General features: G+C 37.4%; 1 protein-coding gene across 1 annotated transcript in view; it reads left to right on the top strand.

Moving 5' to 3' along the window:
- KY (kyphoscoliosis peptidase) overlaps window positions 1-20,875 on the top strand; it is a 95,330-nt gene that overhangs the window by 38,040 nt on the left and 36,415 nt on the right. The window contains exons 6-8 of the mRNA XM_051985591.1: window positions 7,881-7,963; window positions 8,817-8,925; window positions 12,665-12,782. Coding sequence (XP_051841551.1) covers window positions 7,881-7,963; window positions 8,817-8,925; window positions 12,665-12,782 — 310 coding nt within the window. The remainder of the gene's footprint in view (window positions 1-7,880; window positions 7,964-8,816; window positions 8,926-12,664; window positions 12,783-20,875) is intronic.

Below are 20,875 nucleotides of genomic sequence, written 5' to 3'. Positions count from 1 at the left end.
AAATCCACTTTCCATCCATTTAGGTCAAGGCAATAGTCCTTGTCAGAGAAAACCTGAAAGATGTCGACTATAGATATAAAAAGCTGTTAAAGAGGGAAGGGGTGAGGGGAAGGTAAGCAGGTAGGTTTCATTTCCCTGGGGTTTCCAGGATAATATGTGACTTCAGCTATTCTGAATATCTTGCAGGTATTGCCAATATTGTGATTGGCCAACTCCCTATTTGAGGATAATAATAATAATACAATTATTATTATTAATAGTAATAGCTCGCTAATGCAGCAGTTGAGGAAAGAGAAAACTGAAATTCACCAAAATTAATTGAGTTAATCAAGATTAAGGCATATGGCACTATCCCCATTGAACATATGGAGAAACTGAGTCCATGGTTTGAATTTCTGACTTTTAAATTCAATGTTTTTTTTCTATACTGTATTTCCTTTCCCTTCCATTGTATACAACATTACTTTACAATGTTACTTTCACATCCAATATCCAAACAATCAATCAACAAACATTTATGAAGTATTTACTATGTGCCAAACTCTTCTTGCTTTCAGGAAACTTAGTTCTCAGGAAATCTAGCCAATGGAGACAACATATACATATGTAGTTTCCTACAAAATATAAATAAGATGATTTTGAGCAGAAGACACTAGCCCTGAGAAAATTGTGACATTGATCTTCCTGCAGAAAGTGGCACTTCAACTGAGCAAGGTGGACAACTGAGGGAAAAGAATAGAGACATGAGGAGAGAAGGACCAAAATAGGGGATCAATTATTCTAGTTGATTTTTACCTTATTAGATAAACAAGACTGGTAGTAGTATTAATTTTTTACAGATGAGAAAATCAAGACAGAGAGGTCACATAGCTAATGATTGGGCTAACCCTAAGTCTCCTTGATTTCCAATTCATGCCCTTTCCACTCCTTCAGACTTTTATGCCTCTTTTATAATGAAGACCTGGAGAGAGTTCCCAGGCTAGGCTTTTGAGAATTACATCCACCTTCTTAGACAACTGAGAATTGAAACTGCTGAAGTCAAAAGGGCAAGTGTGTCACTGGTAATACCTTAAATAATGTGTGTGAGACTCCTTCCACCATTTCAAAGGGAAAAACAATATATACCAAAAAAGAGTATTATATAAGATTGCTTCTCTCATCTGTGATGTTTCATTTCATTGTCATGAAATGTAGACAACTTAGATTTTACTTGTATTTTTTTAAGCCATGGAGCTTGACCTTGTTCTAGCCCATGTTAATTATCTACAACCCTTCACTGGAAAAAGGCTTTCTCTCCTTTCTCCCCTTCCACTGCTTCAACAAAAGAAGATGGTCCTAGGCAATAGTCAGAAAGAGCAAAGTATACCTTACAGATACCATATCTTAGAGATACTAAAGAGCAGTTAGTTGATTACTGAATCCTCAGTTTTGTGCTCAATGTCTGTCTCATTATGGAAGAATATTTCCTGCTGGCTTACATATCTCCAAATGACTCAGGTTCAGAACTTGGCCAGAATCTATTCCAGGGAATGTTTCTAAATGAAGTTTCTGGAAAACAAGCACTAGCCATAAGAGAAAGAGGCCCATTCTCTAAGAATTTGGACATTTCATCTAGAAGCAAAAGTTTAGAGCAGGGGTCCTCAAACTTTTTAAATAGGAGGCCAGTTCACTGTCCCTCAGAATGTTGGAGGGCCGGACTATAGTAAAAACAAAAACTTTGTTTTGTGGCCTTTAGATGTGCCCTGGGTGAGGGGGATAATCGTCTTCAGCTGCCGCATCTGGCCCGTGGCTGTAGTTTAAGGTCCAGGGGACTTTAGAGCATCAAAAAAATTCAGAATTAAGTAGGAAGATGAAAATTGGTTCTTTTCTAAATGGCTGGAATTTATGGGACAACTGGAATAGGAATTAATCAAGGAAATCCTAATGGCTGGAATTTATTTGTCCATTTTTTGGTCCACATGTGATTTCATGTATGAAAAGAGCACCCCTATAACAGAAATTTCTACCAATGTAAATCAGCAACATAAGGCCTTAAGAGAGATTTTTAATCTTCTTTTGTGTCATGGAAGCTTTGGTAGTTTAGTGAAACATAGAATAATATTTTTACATGCATAAAATTAAATATATAGATTCCAAATGAAACTAATTATATTGACATTCTGTTATCTTAAACAAAAACAAATTTTTGGACCTTGAGTTACGAACTCTTGCCTTAGAGAGTTCCTGGAGATACTTAGAGCTAAGTACTTGCCTTGAATGTCCGAGGTGGTAGGGCTTCCTGAATCTAAGGTCCTTTTGTCAACCACATCATCTGTAACTACAGCATATTTGTCATTCACACACCATGACTAATATACCTGGATATCAAACCATGTACAAAGGCAACTAGATGGTCTGGATTTGGAGTAGTTCTATTTTTAAAAATGGATCATTAATCTCACTACTATCCATTTCCATCAAAGAGAGAAGTACTTTATCCCAAAGTCCCCATTGCCATGCGTCATTTCTGATATAATCACAGTGATTCCAGAAATGAAAAGTATCAGAAGATGCACAGGCATTTTCAGATTTTATAGTGTGTGGAAACTATGTCACACTACCCCCACCCTCATTCATGCACTCAGAAAATACTAAGCACCTGTTAAATTCACACAGAGCACTGGGGACTTGGGTTCTAGTTCAGGCTCATCTACCATCTATGTGACTATGGATAAATCATCTCATCACTCTGAAACTCAACTTCCTGACTTCTGTAAAATGAGGGGGCTGGCCCAGAGGATCTCTGGCCTCTAACAATCTATGACTTTATGATTGATTCTATCATTCAGTCAGTAGACATTCCATAAATATATGCTGACTGATCTGTCTGGAATAGTGTAGGGGCTGACCTACCTGGAAACAGGGAGATAAATGGTATAATCCCTCAATCTCCTGCTCCCTTTCTACAACCCTCCCACATCCAACCCTCCAAAAGAAATAATAAATCTAGAAAGAAAATGCTTTGTATTCCTATGCAGCCTGGTATCCAGGGACTTCAAATAATCTTCACAAACATTAATTAGATTTTCTCCATGTCTCTATGAAATATGATCATCTTCTCTTCTCCATTTTTGAAATGGATGAACTAAGATCTAAAAAAAAGAAGTAAAATCCCTTGCTTACTATGGATGGATAGATAGTGAAGGAAAGAAGAGAGCCCACATCTTTCTGCAACCATGTAATTACTCAGTTGCCCATGTATCTTAAGAACTAGTGATTAAAAAAAAAAAAACTGGTTCCCCACCCTATACCCTAAAGCACTTGGCTCATTTTTTGAATACTTTTGGAGCAGTAGTCATAGACCTCAATAATTCCAGTATCTCTTTGTGACTGTGCAGTTGTGTTTGCCCCACTTGACAATCTCCCAAGCAAATGGTTGGGGGTAAGAAGAAAGAGAGGTATTATTTGACTCATTGCTACCTTCTCTCACCATCTTCAAGAGTCTGGAGCATGAGAGTAATGGAAAGGTTAAAAAAAGAGAGAACAACCACCACTACCATTACTTCCTTTTATCTCTACTCTGTGAAGTAGTCTCAGGAGGCAGTCACTTGCCCAAGGTCACAGTTGCTGAGTGATGGAGCCAGGAAAATAGCCTTGTTTTCTGGAATCCCATCCAAATTTTCTCTTCACTAGATTCCTCTGTCTCAGTAGAATGCAACGATCTGTGATGGTATCATGGATCAAAAAATTTCTAAAGTCTATACTTTATTCAGGATCCTGTGTCTGGGGCTAGTAATTCTTGAAATGGAGGATATGTGAGATATGAGGTGGGCAGTCCTGCTCTAGAGATCAGATGAAAGTCACAGCTTTCCATTCCCAGGACTGAGCCCTTCAAAAGAAGCCTTTTGGAGAGGCTTCTTGGCAATGGCATTCTTAGCACTGGAGTTTTTCTACCTTATCACCAGGTAATCACACAATGTCACAGTTGATTGCAATAACATCCTCCCTTCTCTCTGTTGTCCATTAAGCTAATCAGAAGTAACTAAAGATCTTTATTCAATGACAATTCCTAGAGTATTTGCTGATGTTTATGATTTAAGCAAAAAAGAACAAAATCTAATATACTTTGTTTTTTCCCATGCCTTTCCAACCTGTCCTCCTGACTTGGCTGGTATCTCTGTTCTCCTGAACACTTTGTGCTGATCACAGCATTAAATGGCATCCTCAAAGAGGCCTTTTCTCTGAAACATAAGGACAAAGCACTTCTGGGGTCAGAGCTCTCTGTCAGTGGCCATTCTAAAATGCTTGGTAGTGATAAATTAAAATGCCCAGGTTCTTCTTAAACACCAAATTATTTTTTTCATAGTGGTAAGAAGTTCAGCTTGCAACAATAGAGAATATTTTTGATGGAACAAAAACAGTTCATTTCAGTGTAGTAATCATTTACAAAGCACTCTAGCCCCAAAGAGACATCCAATTAAGATCTAAGAGGTATTCATTGCCCTTGTGGAGCTTACCATCAAATAGGAGATATTTTTCAAATCTCCAGTTCACATTAGTAATATTCTTCAGCTTATTGCCATCATTTTGAAAACTAGATAAAGAAATTTTATGGATAACAAAATTTCCATTATTCAAGAGTTCATTACTTAATTGGTCAATTATCTAGGACTCCTTTGACTTATAACCTCTTTGGGCTTCCCACTTTCTGACCTTTTTCTGCATCATTAAGAGTTCAAAGTCACTTCACTATACTCATATTTAAATGGTTCCATCCCACCCACCTTCCCTCCCTCTATCTATCCACTGAACATTAATTGAGCACCTGCCATGAGAAACACAGAATAAAAAATTTAATAGGATACAAAAGTAATTCTGGATAAAATTATGAAATAAGGCTTTTTTTCTCCTGTATCCTACCATATCCTTACCAAAGCTTTGGTCTTCTTTTATACTGTTTCCCTCCAGACACTTTCCACAACAATTCCTCACCCACCCAATTCTAGCCACGTGCCAATGTTACTCCCAAAGCCCTGGACTTTTTTTCTCTCCTCCATTAAGGAAACATTTTTGGTATTTCATTATCTTAAAGTTAGTCCAGAAGATCAATCAGTTTGGAAATAAATCGATTCATGTTGTTGTTATTCAGTTGCTTTCAATCATGGCCAATTCTTGATGGTCCATTTCAAGTTTTCTTGGCAAAGATACTGGAGTGGTTTGTCATCTCCTTCTCCAAGAAGATAACTCCAGGAGATAACTGAGCCAAACAAGGTTAAATGACTTTCCCAGGATCACACAGTGTCTGAGGTTGGATTTGAACTCAGGAAGATGAGGCTTCCTGATTCCAGGTCCATCACTCTTACCCACTGCACTACCTAGCTGCCCCTAAGGTAATTGGTATTGATTCATTTTAACGTGCTTATAGTTCATTAGCTTGATGAATTACAGAATCAAGAAGCCAGAAGAGACCTCAAAGACCAACTAGAGATATCTGTACCCACAAAAAGTCTTTGCAAAAAATTCTTAGAAATAGTTTCTTAGCCTTTACTGGAAAGACCTCCGATGATTGGAAACTTCCTACCTTCTAAGACAAATCATTTCTCTTTTGGATAGTATAAATATTTAATAAATTTTATTTACCTTAAACCAAAACATGCCTCTGTGATTTCTAACCCTTTCCTCCTAATTCTACATTTTGGAATCAGAAATAATAAGCACAAGCCCTCTTCCCTAAAACAGTCTTCCAAATACTTGAAGACAATTGTTGAACTCTTTTTAAATTTTCTCTCTAAGCTAAACATCCACAATTCCGTTAAATGATTGTTTTCTGGCATTACCTTACTATCCAGATCATCCTCTTTTGGAAGCCCTCCATATGTGTTAAAATATGATGTCCAGAACAAAAACATAATACTTAAGATATGTGCTGGCTCTATCTAGGTCCAGCTCTCTATCCATTGTGTAACTTAGCTGCCTTAGAGTGAAATAAAGCACAACTATTCTATCCCTTATTCAGAACATTATAACTATCTTAATGTAAACTAGCATAACAGTAACTTTTTTGGCTACTATGTCATACTGTTGAATAATATTGGATTTTAGTCTATCATCTTCCACCACCATTGCCCATCTTTTTCACAGGAAGCACTGTCTAGACACACTAAGTCTATCCTAAATTTGTGATTTAGATTTTTTTTACCCAAATGTAGAATTTACATTTATCTTTATTAAATTCTTTCTTATCTTATTCCTAAAAATGTAGATGTATTTATATGCATATATATGCAAATATCACATATACCTATGTATATGTTGCATGTATACATTACGTGGCAGCTAGGTGGTGGAGTGGATAGAGTATCAGGCCTGATTCATTTTTGTGAGTTCAAATTTGACCTCAGATGCTTCCTAGCTGTGTGACCCTGAGCAACTCACTTCACTCTGTTTTCCTCAGTTTCCTCAATTGTAAAATGAGCTAGAGAAGGAAATATCAAATCACTCTGATATTTTTGCCATGAAAACCCCAAGTAGAGTCATAAACAGGACACAACTGAAATTACTGAATAGCAACAACAAATACATTTCTGTCTCAGGAATAAGTGTGTGTTTATGTTCGTACACAAATTGAATTGTGTGTGTGTGTGTTGTTCCAGACTTGTGGTTTCACTAATATAATAAATTCCATATAAGAAAACTTCCTCTACCAGTGTAGATAATGACAGTTATAAAACTTAATCTTCAAGGATTTACTAAAGTATTGAAAAGGTTAAATGACTTACCCAGGGTCACATAGCAGGTGTGTGCCAGAAAAAGAACTTGGATTCAGGCATTCCTGCTACTAAGGTTTACAGTCTTATCTATATGCCATTATACTTCTATATATTCCCTTCTGTAAAATTTCATCTTTCAGTCCCTGAAGGAAAGTTATAATTTTAATAAGTGACAATGCCAATAATAAGTGATAAGCTAAGATAATGAATCTGTAAATAGTACTAGGTTTTAAAAAATAATTTGTTGAGAAAAGAGGATGTTTTGGATCAGTAGAGAATTCCCAAAATAGCTTCCAAATTGTGCCTCTTGGGTACCCATATATTTTTCCTACACATGAGGTTTATCTGTGACCAGGAGTGAGGATGCGGAGCTTAAAATAACTGGATGCTATAAGATAATGAATAATGTGTAGATTTTAGTTAGTGCCTCACCTCATCTCCTTTAATTATATAGATAACTGAGAGTTAAGTGTATCCTATGTCTCTGGTGACATTGTTATTGTAGAGAAACTGAAGGAAACAATCTAAATGATATCCATATTTACAAAAATCCACTTGACTGTCAGATTGATTTATGTTAATAATAATAAATATTGTTGATTTTATCTTATTCAGATTCATATTAGATTTAGAAGGATATTTATCGTAATCTATGCTCTCTCCCCATCTCTGTCTATCTCTGTCTGTCTCTCTCTCCCTGTCCCTCTCCCTCTCTCTCTCTCTCTCTCTCTCTCTCTCTCTCTCTCTCTCTCTCTCTCTCTCTCTCTCTCTCTCTCTCTCTCTCTCTCTTTCTCACACACACACACACACACACAATTTTAAGGTGAGGAAACTGAGGTCCAGAGACTTATCCAGTTAAATGACAGAACCAGGAATAATACTCAATTCTCTTGAGAGAGTATCTCGGAGGAAGGAAGAGAAAAAACATTTTCTAGTACATGGATACTTTCTTACCTGAAATATTAAAAAACTGTCTGAATTAGCCTGTGCTAAGAGCCCACTTTGGGTAGAAATCCCCTATTTCTCCATTTGTTTGACCTTAGCTCACTAGACATTATTATTGTCTAGAATGAACAACACTATTAAGAGTTACCTTCACAATTGAGAAAATTTTCCTATTATGTTTTCCAGCCTATCCATGGGATCGGTCTAGTCTGAAATCCATGCCATTAGACCTAAGGCAGTTTGAAAAATTGGATGAGTATGCCTCCAAGGTAAGAGATCCACCATGTGCTGTGCTTGCTTCTGATCCTCAGATAGGAAGATCCTCTCAGGGCATAGTAGAACTAAAATCCAGCTTCACAGAGCTCCTCCAGAATACCGAAAACACACCAAGCTCATACAAATTTCTTCAAAGGTGGGCTGCATCCACATCTGTTGATGCCAACAGTTGCCAGCATCTCTTCCCTTCTATTCTTATGTATCCTTTCTGACTAAAATGAACTCTAATGAGCCTTATTCCAGAAAACATAGAGAGCAGCTAATCTTGGAGCTGGGATGAGTTAGTTCATCACTCTTTTTTACTTTTATTGTTCTTTGTGACCACCTTGACCACCCTTAGATTATGGACCCCTCTTGCAGAGACTTTCCTGCTACAACCATTCTTAGCTAATTTCCTCAGACCTGATCTCTTGTTGTGTAGAAATTCTGTTATCTATTAAATTATCCCAGTGAGCTATTTTTCTGATCCTGGAGCCTGTTGACCATCACTGATGTCAACCCTAACATTACAATTGCCCCTAACAACAAAACAACTTGGTTTCAATTATAAAACTCACAGGAGACTGGGGGAAGAAAAAGTAAGAGGAACAGTAATTATATTCTGAGAATGATAAGTAAAAGAAAAGAGAGACCACAAACTGAGGGTAAAAAAGTTCCACAAGAGGGGGTTATGGTCACATCAATGCTGGCCAATTCAGTTTTTGCCATGAATCATACTTAAGTATTGCATTGCTCTCTTCTAACCCCCATACCTCAATCAATAGCCAATTTTTTTCCCAAACTAAACAATATGGGGAAATAATAGTTCATCTTATTCCACAATTGTCCTGTTTCCAACCCAAACAGGTGAAGGTCAAGTCTAGTTTGGAAGAACTGGTGAAAGTCTTGCTCCAGGAGGCTCATACAGACCTGGAGAAAGTCAGAGCCATTTGGGTGTGGATTTGCCATCACATAGGTAGGTCACACAATATGGTATACAGTCAGCTCTGACTAGTGGTAATAATACAATTAATAAAATAATTATGACAACTAGCATTCTATAACTCTTTAAGGCTTGTCAAGCTCTATACATGTTATTTCCCTTTATCCTTTTAACTCTGTGAGGTAGGTGCTCTTATTTTTCTAATTTTGCAGATGAGGAAACTGAGAGTGAGGGAGTCAAATATCTTGCCCAGAGCCCAGATCTAGTATGTGTTTGAAGACAGATTTGAATGCTGGTCACCTTAACTCCAAGTCCAGATCTCTCACCCATTGAACCACTTTGTGGACTTCAATTTACTGTACAATCCATAGAATCCATAGCTTGTTACCTCTCTTCAGAAGAGAGACAGATTATAGGAGATAAATCTCAAATTGGTTCATTTTATTCCTTGTTGGTACCTTAAGTAAAGCATTTATATGGAAGAGATTAAATAGATCCCACCCCCTGGGCAACACCTATTCTTGGGCAATCTTCCCCAGTGGTGGGGGATTGAGACATCATGGAAGATTTGATTTTTGATTCTTAAACTGAAGCTGCAGGTCACATCATTAGACCCTTTCTTATATGAGCTCTGTTCTATCTCCAGACCATCATGGGAACCAATCATAGATATCCAGGGAAGACAAGACCATTACATAAGTTTTTTACTTTGTTTCCTTGAAATACAGCCCCCCACCACTAAAGGAGATGGGAAGGAAAATGTAGAAGGCCTCCGCCAAACCACTGCCAGCTTCTCAGAGCACTTCCTTGATTTCTTACATACCTCACTATAAAAGTTGAACTAGTCTAAGTGGGACAGCTAGATGGCACTGTGGATAAAATGACAGGTGTGAAGTCAAAAAGACTCACCCTCATGAGTTCGTCTGGCCTCAGACACTTACTTGCCTTAGTTTCTTTATCTGTAAAATGCCACACTCATTTGTTTCACTCTATCCAGTTCTAGCATTCTTCATATGATCCCAGTTAGCCATTTTCTTGGCAGAAGCAACTCAGAGTAGTGTTATTTATTTATACAATAACATTAATTATATTGAACATTTTTATTGACTTCAATATCATTGGTCTTTTTACTTAAACCAGGGATTAAGGATTCAAATGATGCCAAATAGTGTTATTTGGATTAGTAGGCTAATCCAAATAATGTTAAATAGAAATGGACTGCTCACCCGGTACAGGCACAAGGTTAAAACCCAAAATACTATCTACTTCCACAAACTCCTACTATCCTCCCCCATTCCCTTGCCCTACTTTTAGGCTATGATCTTCTCAAGAAAAGGATCTATTTTGCCATTCTTTGTATTCCCATCATTTATCAGTGTCTGGCATATAGTAGGTAATTAATAAGTGTTTACTGTCTGATGGCCAGATCAATCCAATGGGAGCTAGTTAACATATAATGCTAAAAGGTAGATATTATATCACGCCAGGAAGCAAAATCTCCTTTCTCCTATCCTCACATACAGAAATTCTCTCCCTCCTTCTCTCTTTCTCTTTCTTTCTTTCTTTCTTTCTTTCTTTCTTTCTTTCTTTCTCTCTCTCTCTCTCTCTCTCTCTCTCTCTCTTCTCTCTCTCTCTCTCTCTCTCTCTCTCTCTCTCTCTCTCTCTCTCTCTCTCTCTCTCTCTCTTTGTCTCTTTGTCCCTATCTATCTAGAAACATATAGATAGTGATATACAATATAGAGATAGGGACTGGAGCTGTGATTTGTTTTATATGTGTGTGTTTATTGTTTACACATACATAATACATATACACATATGTATAAATAAATACCCTTTATCAGTACCTGTCGGGTATTTCTCTGCAACTTAGAGTCTTAAGGAATTGGAGTTGTGTAGAGTGAATACTAATATATGAATTTATTCATGAATAATAGTAAAAAAAATAGCTGTTGTTTATTGTAATTTGTTATTTGCAAAATATAGTTTACAACTATTCTTTCATTTGAGGCTCACAAAAACCCATGAGGGAAGCTTTAAGAATGCTCATCTAGGAGATGAGATTAAGTGTTTTGCCCTAGTTAATCAGCACATATGTGTATGCACACACATATAAAGCATATGTGTGTACATATATAGACACACACATAAACATATATAGATACATACATGGTTGCAGTCATTCAAATATGCATGCATATAAATTCATACTTATTCGTGTTCTTGTGCATATATTTCACCTGTCACAGCAGACCTACTTCCCAGTAATTCCTTCTACACATCCCTTAATTGCAGTGTCTCCTGGAGGATAGACTTTGCCCTCATGATGAAAGCGTCACTTTTAAAAACAGATCACCAGGACCTCTGGTCTTGGCACAGGACCAGTGCTATAAGCCATTCATCCGATAAAAGCATTTCCTGGCACACTGAACTATGTTCCAAAGAGGCCCTGATCACTGAGATATTCCATTCAAGGGCAGATTTCTCTCTCCATTTGGAAATTATGAGGATTCAACTATTCAACTGCCCTCATGGCAGCGAGCGTAGAATGGTAGGAATCAATCTCTCGGTCTGGCGGTTAATGACAAAGCAGCAACACTTTGGTCCCCAGGCTTAAGCTTTCATAGCTTGATTTGCATTGCCTGGGAGTCTATTTTTCCTTTCCCTGACATGCTCTCAGAAACCTTCAGCTGAAGTCAGTGGGCACAGACCTCAGGAACCAAGGATAGTTCCTGTATGCAACGCCACCCATCCAGCCCAGAAAACCCTCCCTCTCCTTTTTTTTCAATCTAATAAATAGATATGTGAGTCTTATTACAGACTTTATCATCCACAGTAGGCCTGGCCTCTTGATAACTGTTCATAGGAACTGATTTTCTGGTTTGTTGTCAATGTTCAGTCAATTCAATCACATCTGACTCTTTGTGACCCCATTTGGGGTTTTCTTGGCAAAGATATTAGAGTGGTTTGCCATTTCCTTCTCCAGATCATTTTTTAGATAAGGAAATTGATGCAAACAGGGTTAAGTGACTTGCAGAGGGTCATACTAAGTGTCTTAGGCCACATGTGAACTTAGATCTTCCTGACTCCAGGCCCAGAAATCTATCAACAGCATCCTCTAGCTTCTCCTGGATGACCAGTTTCAAATTTTATATGCCTTGGGAGAGCAAGCAGATATAACAAATCTACAGCTTCTAAATTCTATTTTAACCTCCTTCCCCCTCCAAACTTTTAACAAAAGACTGTGCCAAATTGCCTTTACCTCTTTTATATCTGTCCCCATTCTGGTGAATGTGCTAATCAGTCTAGTGGCCTCCCAGATCCAAGTTCCTGTGGAAACCAATCCAAATGGAAACAGAAAGAAAAGGAGTTTATGAAATATATTTTAGGACTAGTACCCCATTTTCATTTTTTAATACAAAACTATTTATGAGCCATGATAATGATGATGAGGAGAAATCTTATGGATAGAGTCAGCATGACCTGCATTTAAGTCCCATTCCAGTTACAAACTGTCTTACAAGCACATCACTCACAGCTCTCAGTGTACCAGCTATCCCTCTAAGATTATAAAGTGCCTAGTAGATGATAATCTACATTGGAAGGAGGGGGGGGCTTTCATTAGGAGTTCCCTAAAGAAATCATACATTTGAGACCTAACCAATTATCAGTTTATCTGATAAAAACATTGTCTTTCTGTTCTGCCATTTTCCTTTTTGGGGAGGAACCTTCCTTCTATCTTCTTATGCTTTTTTCTCCACCTTTGTTCTTCCAGAGTACGATATTGTGGCTGCCCAAGAAAAGGACCGCCGGTCCTACAAACCCACTGACATTCTGCAGAGCCAGAAGAGTAACTGTGATGGGTACGCCGAGCTCTTTGAGAAAATGTGCAGGTAAGTGAAAAGCGAAGCAAAACCCAGGTCCCAGGAGAGGCCTCTGGAAGCTACTAACCCTATCCTCAGCTGCCTCTTGTAAATCATTGTCTGCATTGGTGCCAGGCTTGAAACTTTAGTTTGCAAACTCGGCTTTGGAATCTGAACGAGTCCTGGAAAGGTCAATTTCTATCTCTTTCTCTCTCTCTCTCTTTCTCTCTTTTTTTTCCTACCAGCATAATTTACTTTGTGCCATCTGCTGAGCTTCACATTGCATTAACATAATGGCAGATGAATACACAGAGATAATTTGGTTATAAAAGGCTTTTTTTCCCCCTCCTTCTCTGGGCCTCTATGGAGCTGAAGGTTAAAAGAATGGCAGGTCTGGGAATGAGAGAGCTGGTATATCTGCAGACAGCCAAGGCCTAGTATGAAAAGCTGTCCTCAGTTCTGGCCCACTGGCCCTCCTGGGGAAACAAAAGGTCTCCTACCTGGAAAGCTTTGGCAGTGGGGAAAGGTGAATAATTTAGAAATAGAGCTCTCTTCAAAGCCTCTTTGGTTTTGTTTTTAAAAGCCCTGGAAAGAGCCCTCTGCACCTTTGCCTGGAGTACAAACAAGGAAGGGGAAATAAATGAGGTGTCATATACCTCACCCCCCATGAGGTTGATTCAACCTGGTTAAAGTGAGCAAGAATCCATGCTTAGAATGGTAAATCTTGGTACTTTATTTATAATATAGGTTTGAAAGAAAACTGTTTCTAGCCAATGTGATCTAAATAAATCTAAGTGATTTAAATAAGTTTCTTACTAAGTAAAACTGTGGACCCCCACTTTTGCCACTATTGCTATTGCTGCAGTCTTTGGCAAGTCATTACCCTTCATTAGACCTCATTTGCTTCATCTGTAGGATGCGAGTGTTAACCCTCTAAGGCCCTCCCAATTGCCCCAAACCTCTCTCTATTATTTGTTGTTGTTGAGTTAAATTAATTGTATTGAACTGTGACCCCATTTGGCCTTTTCTTGGTAAAGACACTGGTGTGGTTTACCATTTCCTTTTCTGACTCATTTTACAGAGGAGGAAACTGAGACAATTAAGGTTAAGTGACTTGTCCAGGGTCACTATGTGATATAAAATTTTCCATACCACACTGATCTTTCTTGACTGTGAAATTACAAAGATTTTAATTCCTTTTCCACTTATTTGTCACTTATTACTGTCCTGGGTGGCTAGATGGTGCAGTGGATGGAGCACCAAGTCTGGAATCAGAAAGACTCCTTTTCCTGAATTCAAATCCAACCTCAGGTACTTATTAGCTCTGTGACCCTGGGCAAATGACTTTACTCTCTCTGCCCCGGTTTCCTTATCTGTATGAGCTGAAGAAGGAAATGGCAAACCACTCCAATATCTTTGCTAAGAAAACCCTAAATGGTGTCATAGGGAGTTGAAAACGACTGAACAACAACAACTCACTGTCTTGTGTTGTTATTTGACTGAGTTTATTAGTCTTAGCTCCTCATCTGGACTAGAAGCTCAAGAGCAGTATGTTATATTTGCCTTTTATCTTCCAAAGCACGTAGAAGTGGCTAACATGTAGTATCCACAAGTATTATTTGATGAGTAATTTTAAATACTACAGTATATTTCTGTTTATCCTCTCTACAGCCATGTCATCTTATTTGATCAAATAGTATGTACTGATCTGTTTTTTGTACTCCTCAGCCTGTGTTGCGTGCCATGTAACACAGTGTACCAGAACTGTGACTTTTCATTGAAGCTTGCTTATTTGAAAACACTGTTTTAATAAACAGTCTTAGAAGATAACCCTCCTTATCTAATATTGACTTTCTACCTTTCTATCCTAGATTATATCCTAGATTCTAGATATATTTGTTCTGGCTACTTAGGCCTTTTCTATAAGATTGCATAAAAACCAATAGAGATTAAATGCTTATCTCCCTAGTACTTTCATCTGCTGTTGATTACCCCTCACCAGCTAATAAAAAGGGGAATTTTTATCTTGGACTTTTTGACATATGGATTTAGAGAATGCTTCTGTTTGTCTTTAAGGTTCTAAGAGGATATACTTTGGAGCAGGGGGCTTTATATTTCCTAATTATATCTCTATAAACCTTTTTGACATATATATTGAAAGAATGCTTCTGGTTGTCTTTTAGAGTGCTAGAATGGACTTCCATAAGGACTTGGGGAGAGGACTTTAGAAATATATATACACATAGAGATACATATGTACACATCATGTAAGTACATATAGCCATGTGTATGTGAGTGTGTGTATATATAAAATCTCATATGATTTCTTAGAACTCATGAATGGCAGCCTTTAAGAATTTACGGAAAGGACCTCAAAGGTTTTGAGACTAGCTCCTACCTAGTGCCGGCTACCTTAGCAATTACATCAAGACTAATTTATTCAACATCTGTTTGAACATCCTTCTCCCTCCCTAAAGATGGGGCATTTGCTACCTTCCCAAGGCATATCAATCCATTGTTCAACAGTTTAATTGACTCAAAAGTTTTTCCCTTTGTCCAGCCAAAATCCTCTTCTCTACAACAGGCATCCTTCTCCTAATTCTATTCTGCAGAACCACACAGAACATGTATGATCTAACATCCATGTGAGAGTCCCTCACATACCTGAAGACTATGGGTGGTAATATTCCAATTTCTCACACCCAAATTCTCTCTTCTCCAAACTAATTTCCACATTTTAGACGACTCCAATTTGAACCTTAAACATTCTTTATGTGGTTTTCTTAATCAACCTGGCTCTTAAATACCTTGCATATTCTTATTGGGAATTTGGTTATATTTTGCTTAATAATTCTTCAGGGCTCAAAAAATAGATAACTATTCCAAAGGAATGGATAATTTTAACTTTCTTGCCTCTACTTGACCAACTATAGTAGCCTCCTATTGTCTCTATGGTTAAATATAAATCCCTCTCTTTAGCTTTTAAAGCCCCATCTCATCTTTCTAGCCTCATTGTATATTATTCCCCCTCCTGCTCTCTGTGATCCAGTCAATCGGGTTTTTACCTTGTCCCTTGTACAAAGAACTCCATTTCCCTAAACTTATGGCTGTATGCTAGTTATCCCCATTGCCTTGAACATTCCCTATTCTGGCCTCTTCCTCGTAGTTTCTCTTTTCCTTTAAGATGCAGCTCAGAACCATTTTCTGCTTGAAATCTGTTTTAATTCTAGGAATTGCTAATGTCCTCTTTCATTTAACTTTTTTGTACATATTGTATTAATTAATTAATTAACTTTGGGGGTGGGAAACTAGCATATTGCCACCACATATATGTGGTATGTTTTATATGTACTTCTTAAATCCCCCATTAGAGTATAAACTCTAGAAATGGAGGGTTCATTCTTTCTATTTGTATCTAGCACCTAGCACAAGGCCTGTTGAGAGCAAATGCTTAATAAATTCTTGTTTGTTGATTGATTTATTGATTGACTTCCTGGCCCAAAGATTTGACAATGGAATAATTTTTATCAATTTTGTTGTTGTTCTTGAAGAGGACCATGACATCAGGGAGGTGATGGCACAACATACAAATGAATGAGGGAAGGCTGTGCAAAGTCCCCTGCCTCACTTTCCCCTCCAGAGCTATCTGGGTTCAGTGGCAAGATACAGATCAGGACGACTGAAAATGTTCCTAGATGCAGTGGAAGACCTTGGCCCTTTTAAACTAAGCTCTTTCCCAGATTGCAGTTTGAAGAGGCAACATTTTATTCAGTGATTAAGGTTAGGTAAAGAAATTAAACAGAGAATGGCCTCTTTTACCTAGTCAAAAGAAAAAATATCAATCTGGGAAGGGAACACTTGTAATGTTCTCGTTGGGTTTTCTGGAGGTCTTGGAGCAGTCTTCTTTTCAGTATATTAATCACCACAAGAATCACCAGGTGTTAAAGTCCAAAAGTCTTTATTGTCTCCCTCAAAGTCTTGTCTCCCTGCCTGGCCCTGGTTCAGCTTTCTGGAGAGTCTTTCAGTCCGGCCTTGGTCTTAGTAGGGAAAGTGCAGGAGGTCAGCCACCAGGAGCCTGACCGAAGAGGGAATGCATCTCTCTCTCCTTGATTCTGAGAGCTTGAGCTCCTGCCTCCAGTCCTCTGTCTTCTCTGGCTCTCAGTGAATCTGGCTCTGTGTCACAGCTTATATGCTTTCTTATAATTTCATCATCATAGGTGTGAATCTTGTAGAAATATATTAAGCACTAAGTACATGTACTGAACTAGAGAACTATTAAGCACCATGCTAAACTAGATAACCATTGTCTTATCAATTCCACTGATTTAATACCTTGTAAAAATCCTTGTTTCAAGTTCTGAGTTCTGGCCCATAACAAACACTCTCGGGATTTCTGGCCAAAAAAGCAACAAATGCTATTTACATTCACTCTAAGGCCATCAGGGCAAGACCAATTAGGCAATAAATTGTTCAAAGAAAGGGAAAGGAAAGAAGATGTATTTAATATAGCAACTACTGTGTTCCAGGCACTGTGCTAAGGGCTTTTTACAAATATTATCTGATCATAAAACATTCCATTATTTTTCATCTTTTAAATTAAATTTTCTGCTTAGTAGTTACAATACATACAATAAATCTCAGGTTCAGAGCTGGAAGGACAGATCTCATAGACTATTGAATCCAAACCTTTGTATGACTGTTGAGAAAAGAGATGCAAGTCAAAGTCACACAAGTAGTAAGGGTCAGAGAAAGAAAGTGAATTCAGGTCCATCTGACTCCAGAACATTGAAAACTCTTTCCACCGCCACCCCTATAGAAAATTATAAGCATTATTCTTGCTTGTCTTAAGGTCAGCACATAGTTACCAGTCTCCCTCCTTTGTTTTATAGCTCAATACCACTTGTCCTTTTCTTTCCATATTTATTTATCACCTTCTTCATTCTTTTTTACTTTAAAATAACTGCCAGAGGTTTGGCAAATTCATTAGCTAATCCCTTAATAACCTGAGATACATACATAATCCTGATCAACTGATTTATCTCCCCTCAACTGCCAAAGTAGCCTTTTAGCAGGAGTTGTATTTACAAGGCCATCATTACTTCTTAATGGTCCTACCTGCATTTTTCTCATTAAAAGCCGACTTAATGAAGCACTTCAGTGGAGAATTCAGATATTCCAGCAGCATCATTCATTTCCTCATCTTTCTTTTCAAATAATAAATGTGTTTTCTGTTAGTTCTTTTGTCTTAAACTGCTGGACCAAATTTGTTCATATTCTCAGCTGTCAAGTTTTAATTCCTTCCATTTTGCCTCTGTTGCCTACAGTCGTAATTGATTCTGTCTAGTTCCCTGTCTAGAGCCTCACTTAATTCCCTCCAGTCTCCTGTCGTTTTGATTCAGTTTTCACAGCATTCTCTTCACCTCTTAATGTTTCTCTAGCTCCATGAGCTATGGAGATTTTCCAACATAACTTTCCATAAATCCATGATGTTTACTACTAATAGACCAAGTTCTATGTGTTTCCTGGGAGTTCTTGTTACCACAGATCAGATTCTGGTCCCATTATTCCATGAGCTTAAAGCTGTTTACATGGCTAATATTATAAACAGCCACAATATTAAGGAGCTAGGATTTCTTCATTGTGGTTCTTCCTTCCACTTGTACTAAACACTGCTTAGGTGACAATCATTATAAGCTGCCAATGGGATAAAACAATCACCTGGTAGCCAGTCCTGTGGGGATAACCTTCTCCAACTGAGCCAGACCAACATCAAGTCCATTTCCAGTGAGCAATATATATGTTTAAAATCTTTCCAGCTTCAGAGTTTGTGCAGGAAGACCTCTATTCAAGAATGATTTTAGTGGAGGACTGTTTCCTTAAATGGAGCATATGCAAACCTTAGTGGATAAAGCAGTGCTTTATCCACTGGGTCTGGAATCAGGAAGACCTGAGTTCAAAATCTGGCCTACCCAGGGTAAAATCACTTAATTCTATTTGCCTTAGTTTCCTCATCTGTAAAATGAGCTGTAAAAGGAAATGGCAATCCTTTTAGCAATAATAGTAGTAGTAGTAGTAGTCACAGTTGTAGTAGCAGTAATTGTAGTAGTAGTAGTAGTAATAATAGTAGTAGAATTAGCTATAGTAATAGTCATAGTACTAGTATTAATAGTAATAGTACTAGTAATAGTAGAATTAGTAGTACTAATAGTTGCAGTCATAGTAGTAGTTATAGTCATAATCATCGTAATAGTAATAGTAGTAGTAGTTGTTATAGTAATAGTAATAGTAATAGTTGTTATAGTAATAGTAGTGGTGCTGATTGTAATAATAATAGTAGTTGTAATAGTCATAGTCATAGATTACTACATAGTCGTAGTTGTAATAGCAGTAATAGTAGTAGTAGTAGTGGTTGTAATAATAATAGTTGTAATGTAATATTTAAAATCAGCCGGAGTCAGGAATTCAGGTTAAGGGAAAATCTTCAATATTTATTGAAGTGAAGAGGTGAATAAAGATTGCGATAGCAAATATAGGCAAGAAAGGTTGCGATAGCAATATGGACAGTTGCGACAGGAAGCCAGCTAACAGAGAGAGATGTGAGCTGAGCAAACCGTGGCAAGGCAATCCCAAAAGTCCCTCCTTCCCCTTCCTTTTCCACTCCCCTGCCTCACCCACCAAAATCATCATTTCCTATACAACACATCAGGACTTGCACAAAGAGTGGGCGGGGGCCATTCTTTCTCCAAGCTTATATATTAATAGAGTATGGTCCAATTACTATTTAGCCTCATGTGCTTGGGACCTCAGTACATCAATTCAAGCCGCAGCCCATTACAAATAGTAGTAGTTGTTGTTGTAATAATAGTAGTAGTCATAGTAGCAGTAGTAGTAGTTGCAGTCATAGTAGTAGTAGTGGTGGTGGTTGTAATAATAGTAATAGTCATAGTAGTAGAAGTAGTAATGATTGTAATGATAGTAGTAGTAGTAGTCATAGTAATAGTAGTAGTAGTAGTAGTAGTAATGGTTGTAATAGTAGTAATAGTAGTAGTGGTTGTAATAGTAGTAATAACTAATAGGCATAGTAATAGTAGTAGTAATTGTAGTAGTCATAGTAGTAATAGTAGTCGTAGTAGTAATAGTGGTTGTAATAATAGTAATAGTTGTTGTTGTATTATTCATAGTAATAGTAGTCCTCATAGTAGTAATAGTAGTAGTAGTAGTAGTAGTCATAATCATGGTAATAGTAATAGTAATAGTAGTAGTAGTGGTGGTTGTAGTTATAGTAGTGGTAGTGGTGGTGGTTGTAGTAATAATAGTATTAGTGGTAGTCACAGTTGTAGTCATAGTAGTAGTAGTTGTAGTAGTAGTAATAGTAGTAGTAGTGGTTGTAGTAATAGTAATAGTTGTAGTAGTAGTGGTTGTAGTAATAATAGTAATTGTAATAGTAATAGTAATAGCATTTGTAGTAATCATAATCATAGTAATAGTAATAGTAGTAGTGGCTGTAGTAATAGTCATAGTCATAGTAGTAGTAGTTGTAGTAATAGTAATAGAGTAGTAGAAATAGTAGTAGTAATACTCTCAGTATAGTAGTAGTTGTTGTCGTAGTCATAGTAGCAGTAATAATAGTAATAGTCATAGTTGTAGTAATAGTAATTATAGTAGTAGTACTAGTAGTAGTAGTAGTAATCACAATATAGTAGTAGTTGTTGTCATAGTCGTAGTAGCAGTAATAGTAGTAGTAGTAGTAATAGTAGTAGTAGTAATAATGGTGGCAATGGTAATAATAGTAGTAGTAATAATTGTGTCAATCATCATCATCATCACTTAAATTCAATAAGCATTTATTAAGGATCTACTCTGTAACCAGGCAACACCCTAAGTGTTGAGAGATTCAAAGACAAAAATGAAACCATTTCTACACTTGAGGAGCTTATATTCTGGTAGAGGAAAGGACAAGTAAATACATTTAGGCTAAATTAGGGGACACAAGGAAGAATGAGCCAGAGAAGGATTAAGAAAGACCTTATCTCAGGACAGGATACTTGAGCTCAGCCCTGTAGGGAAGTAGAGATTCCAAGAAGTACAAGTGAAAAAGGAAGACATTCCAGGAATTAGGAGAC

The sequence above is a fragment of the Antechinus flavipes genome, chromosome 3 (assembly GCF_016432865.1).
Source record: "Antechinus flavipes isolate AdamAnt ecotype Samford, QLD, Australia chromosome 3, AdamAnt_v2, whole genome shotgun sequence".
In the NCBI taxonomy this organism is placed as follows: domain Eukaryota; kingdom Metazoa; phylum Chordata; class Mammalia; order Dasyuromorphia; family Dasyuridae; genus Antechinus; species Antechinus flavipes.
Note: the sequence above shows the minus strand (reverse complement) of the source record. Positions and strands in the feature narration are given on the sequence as shown.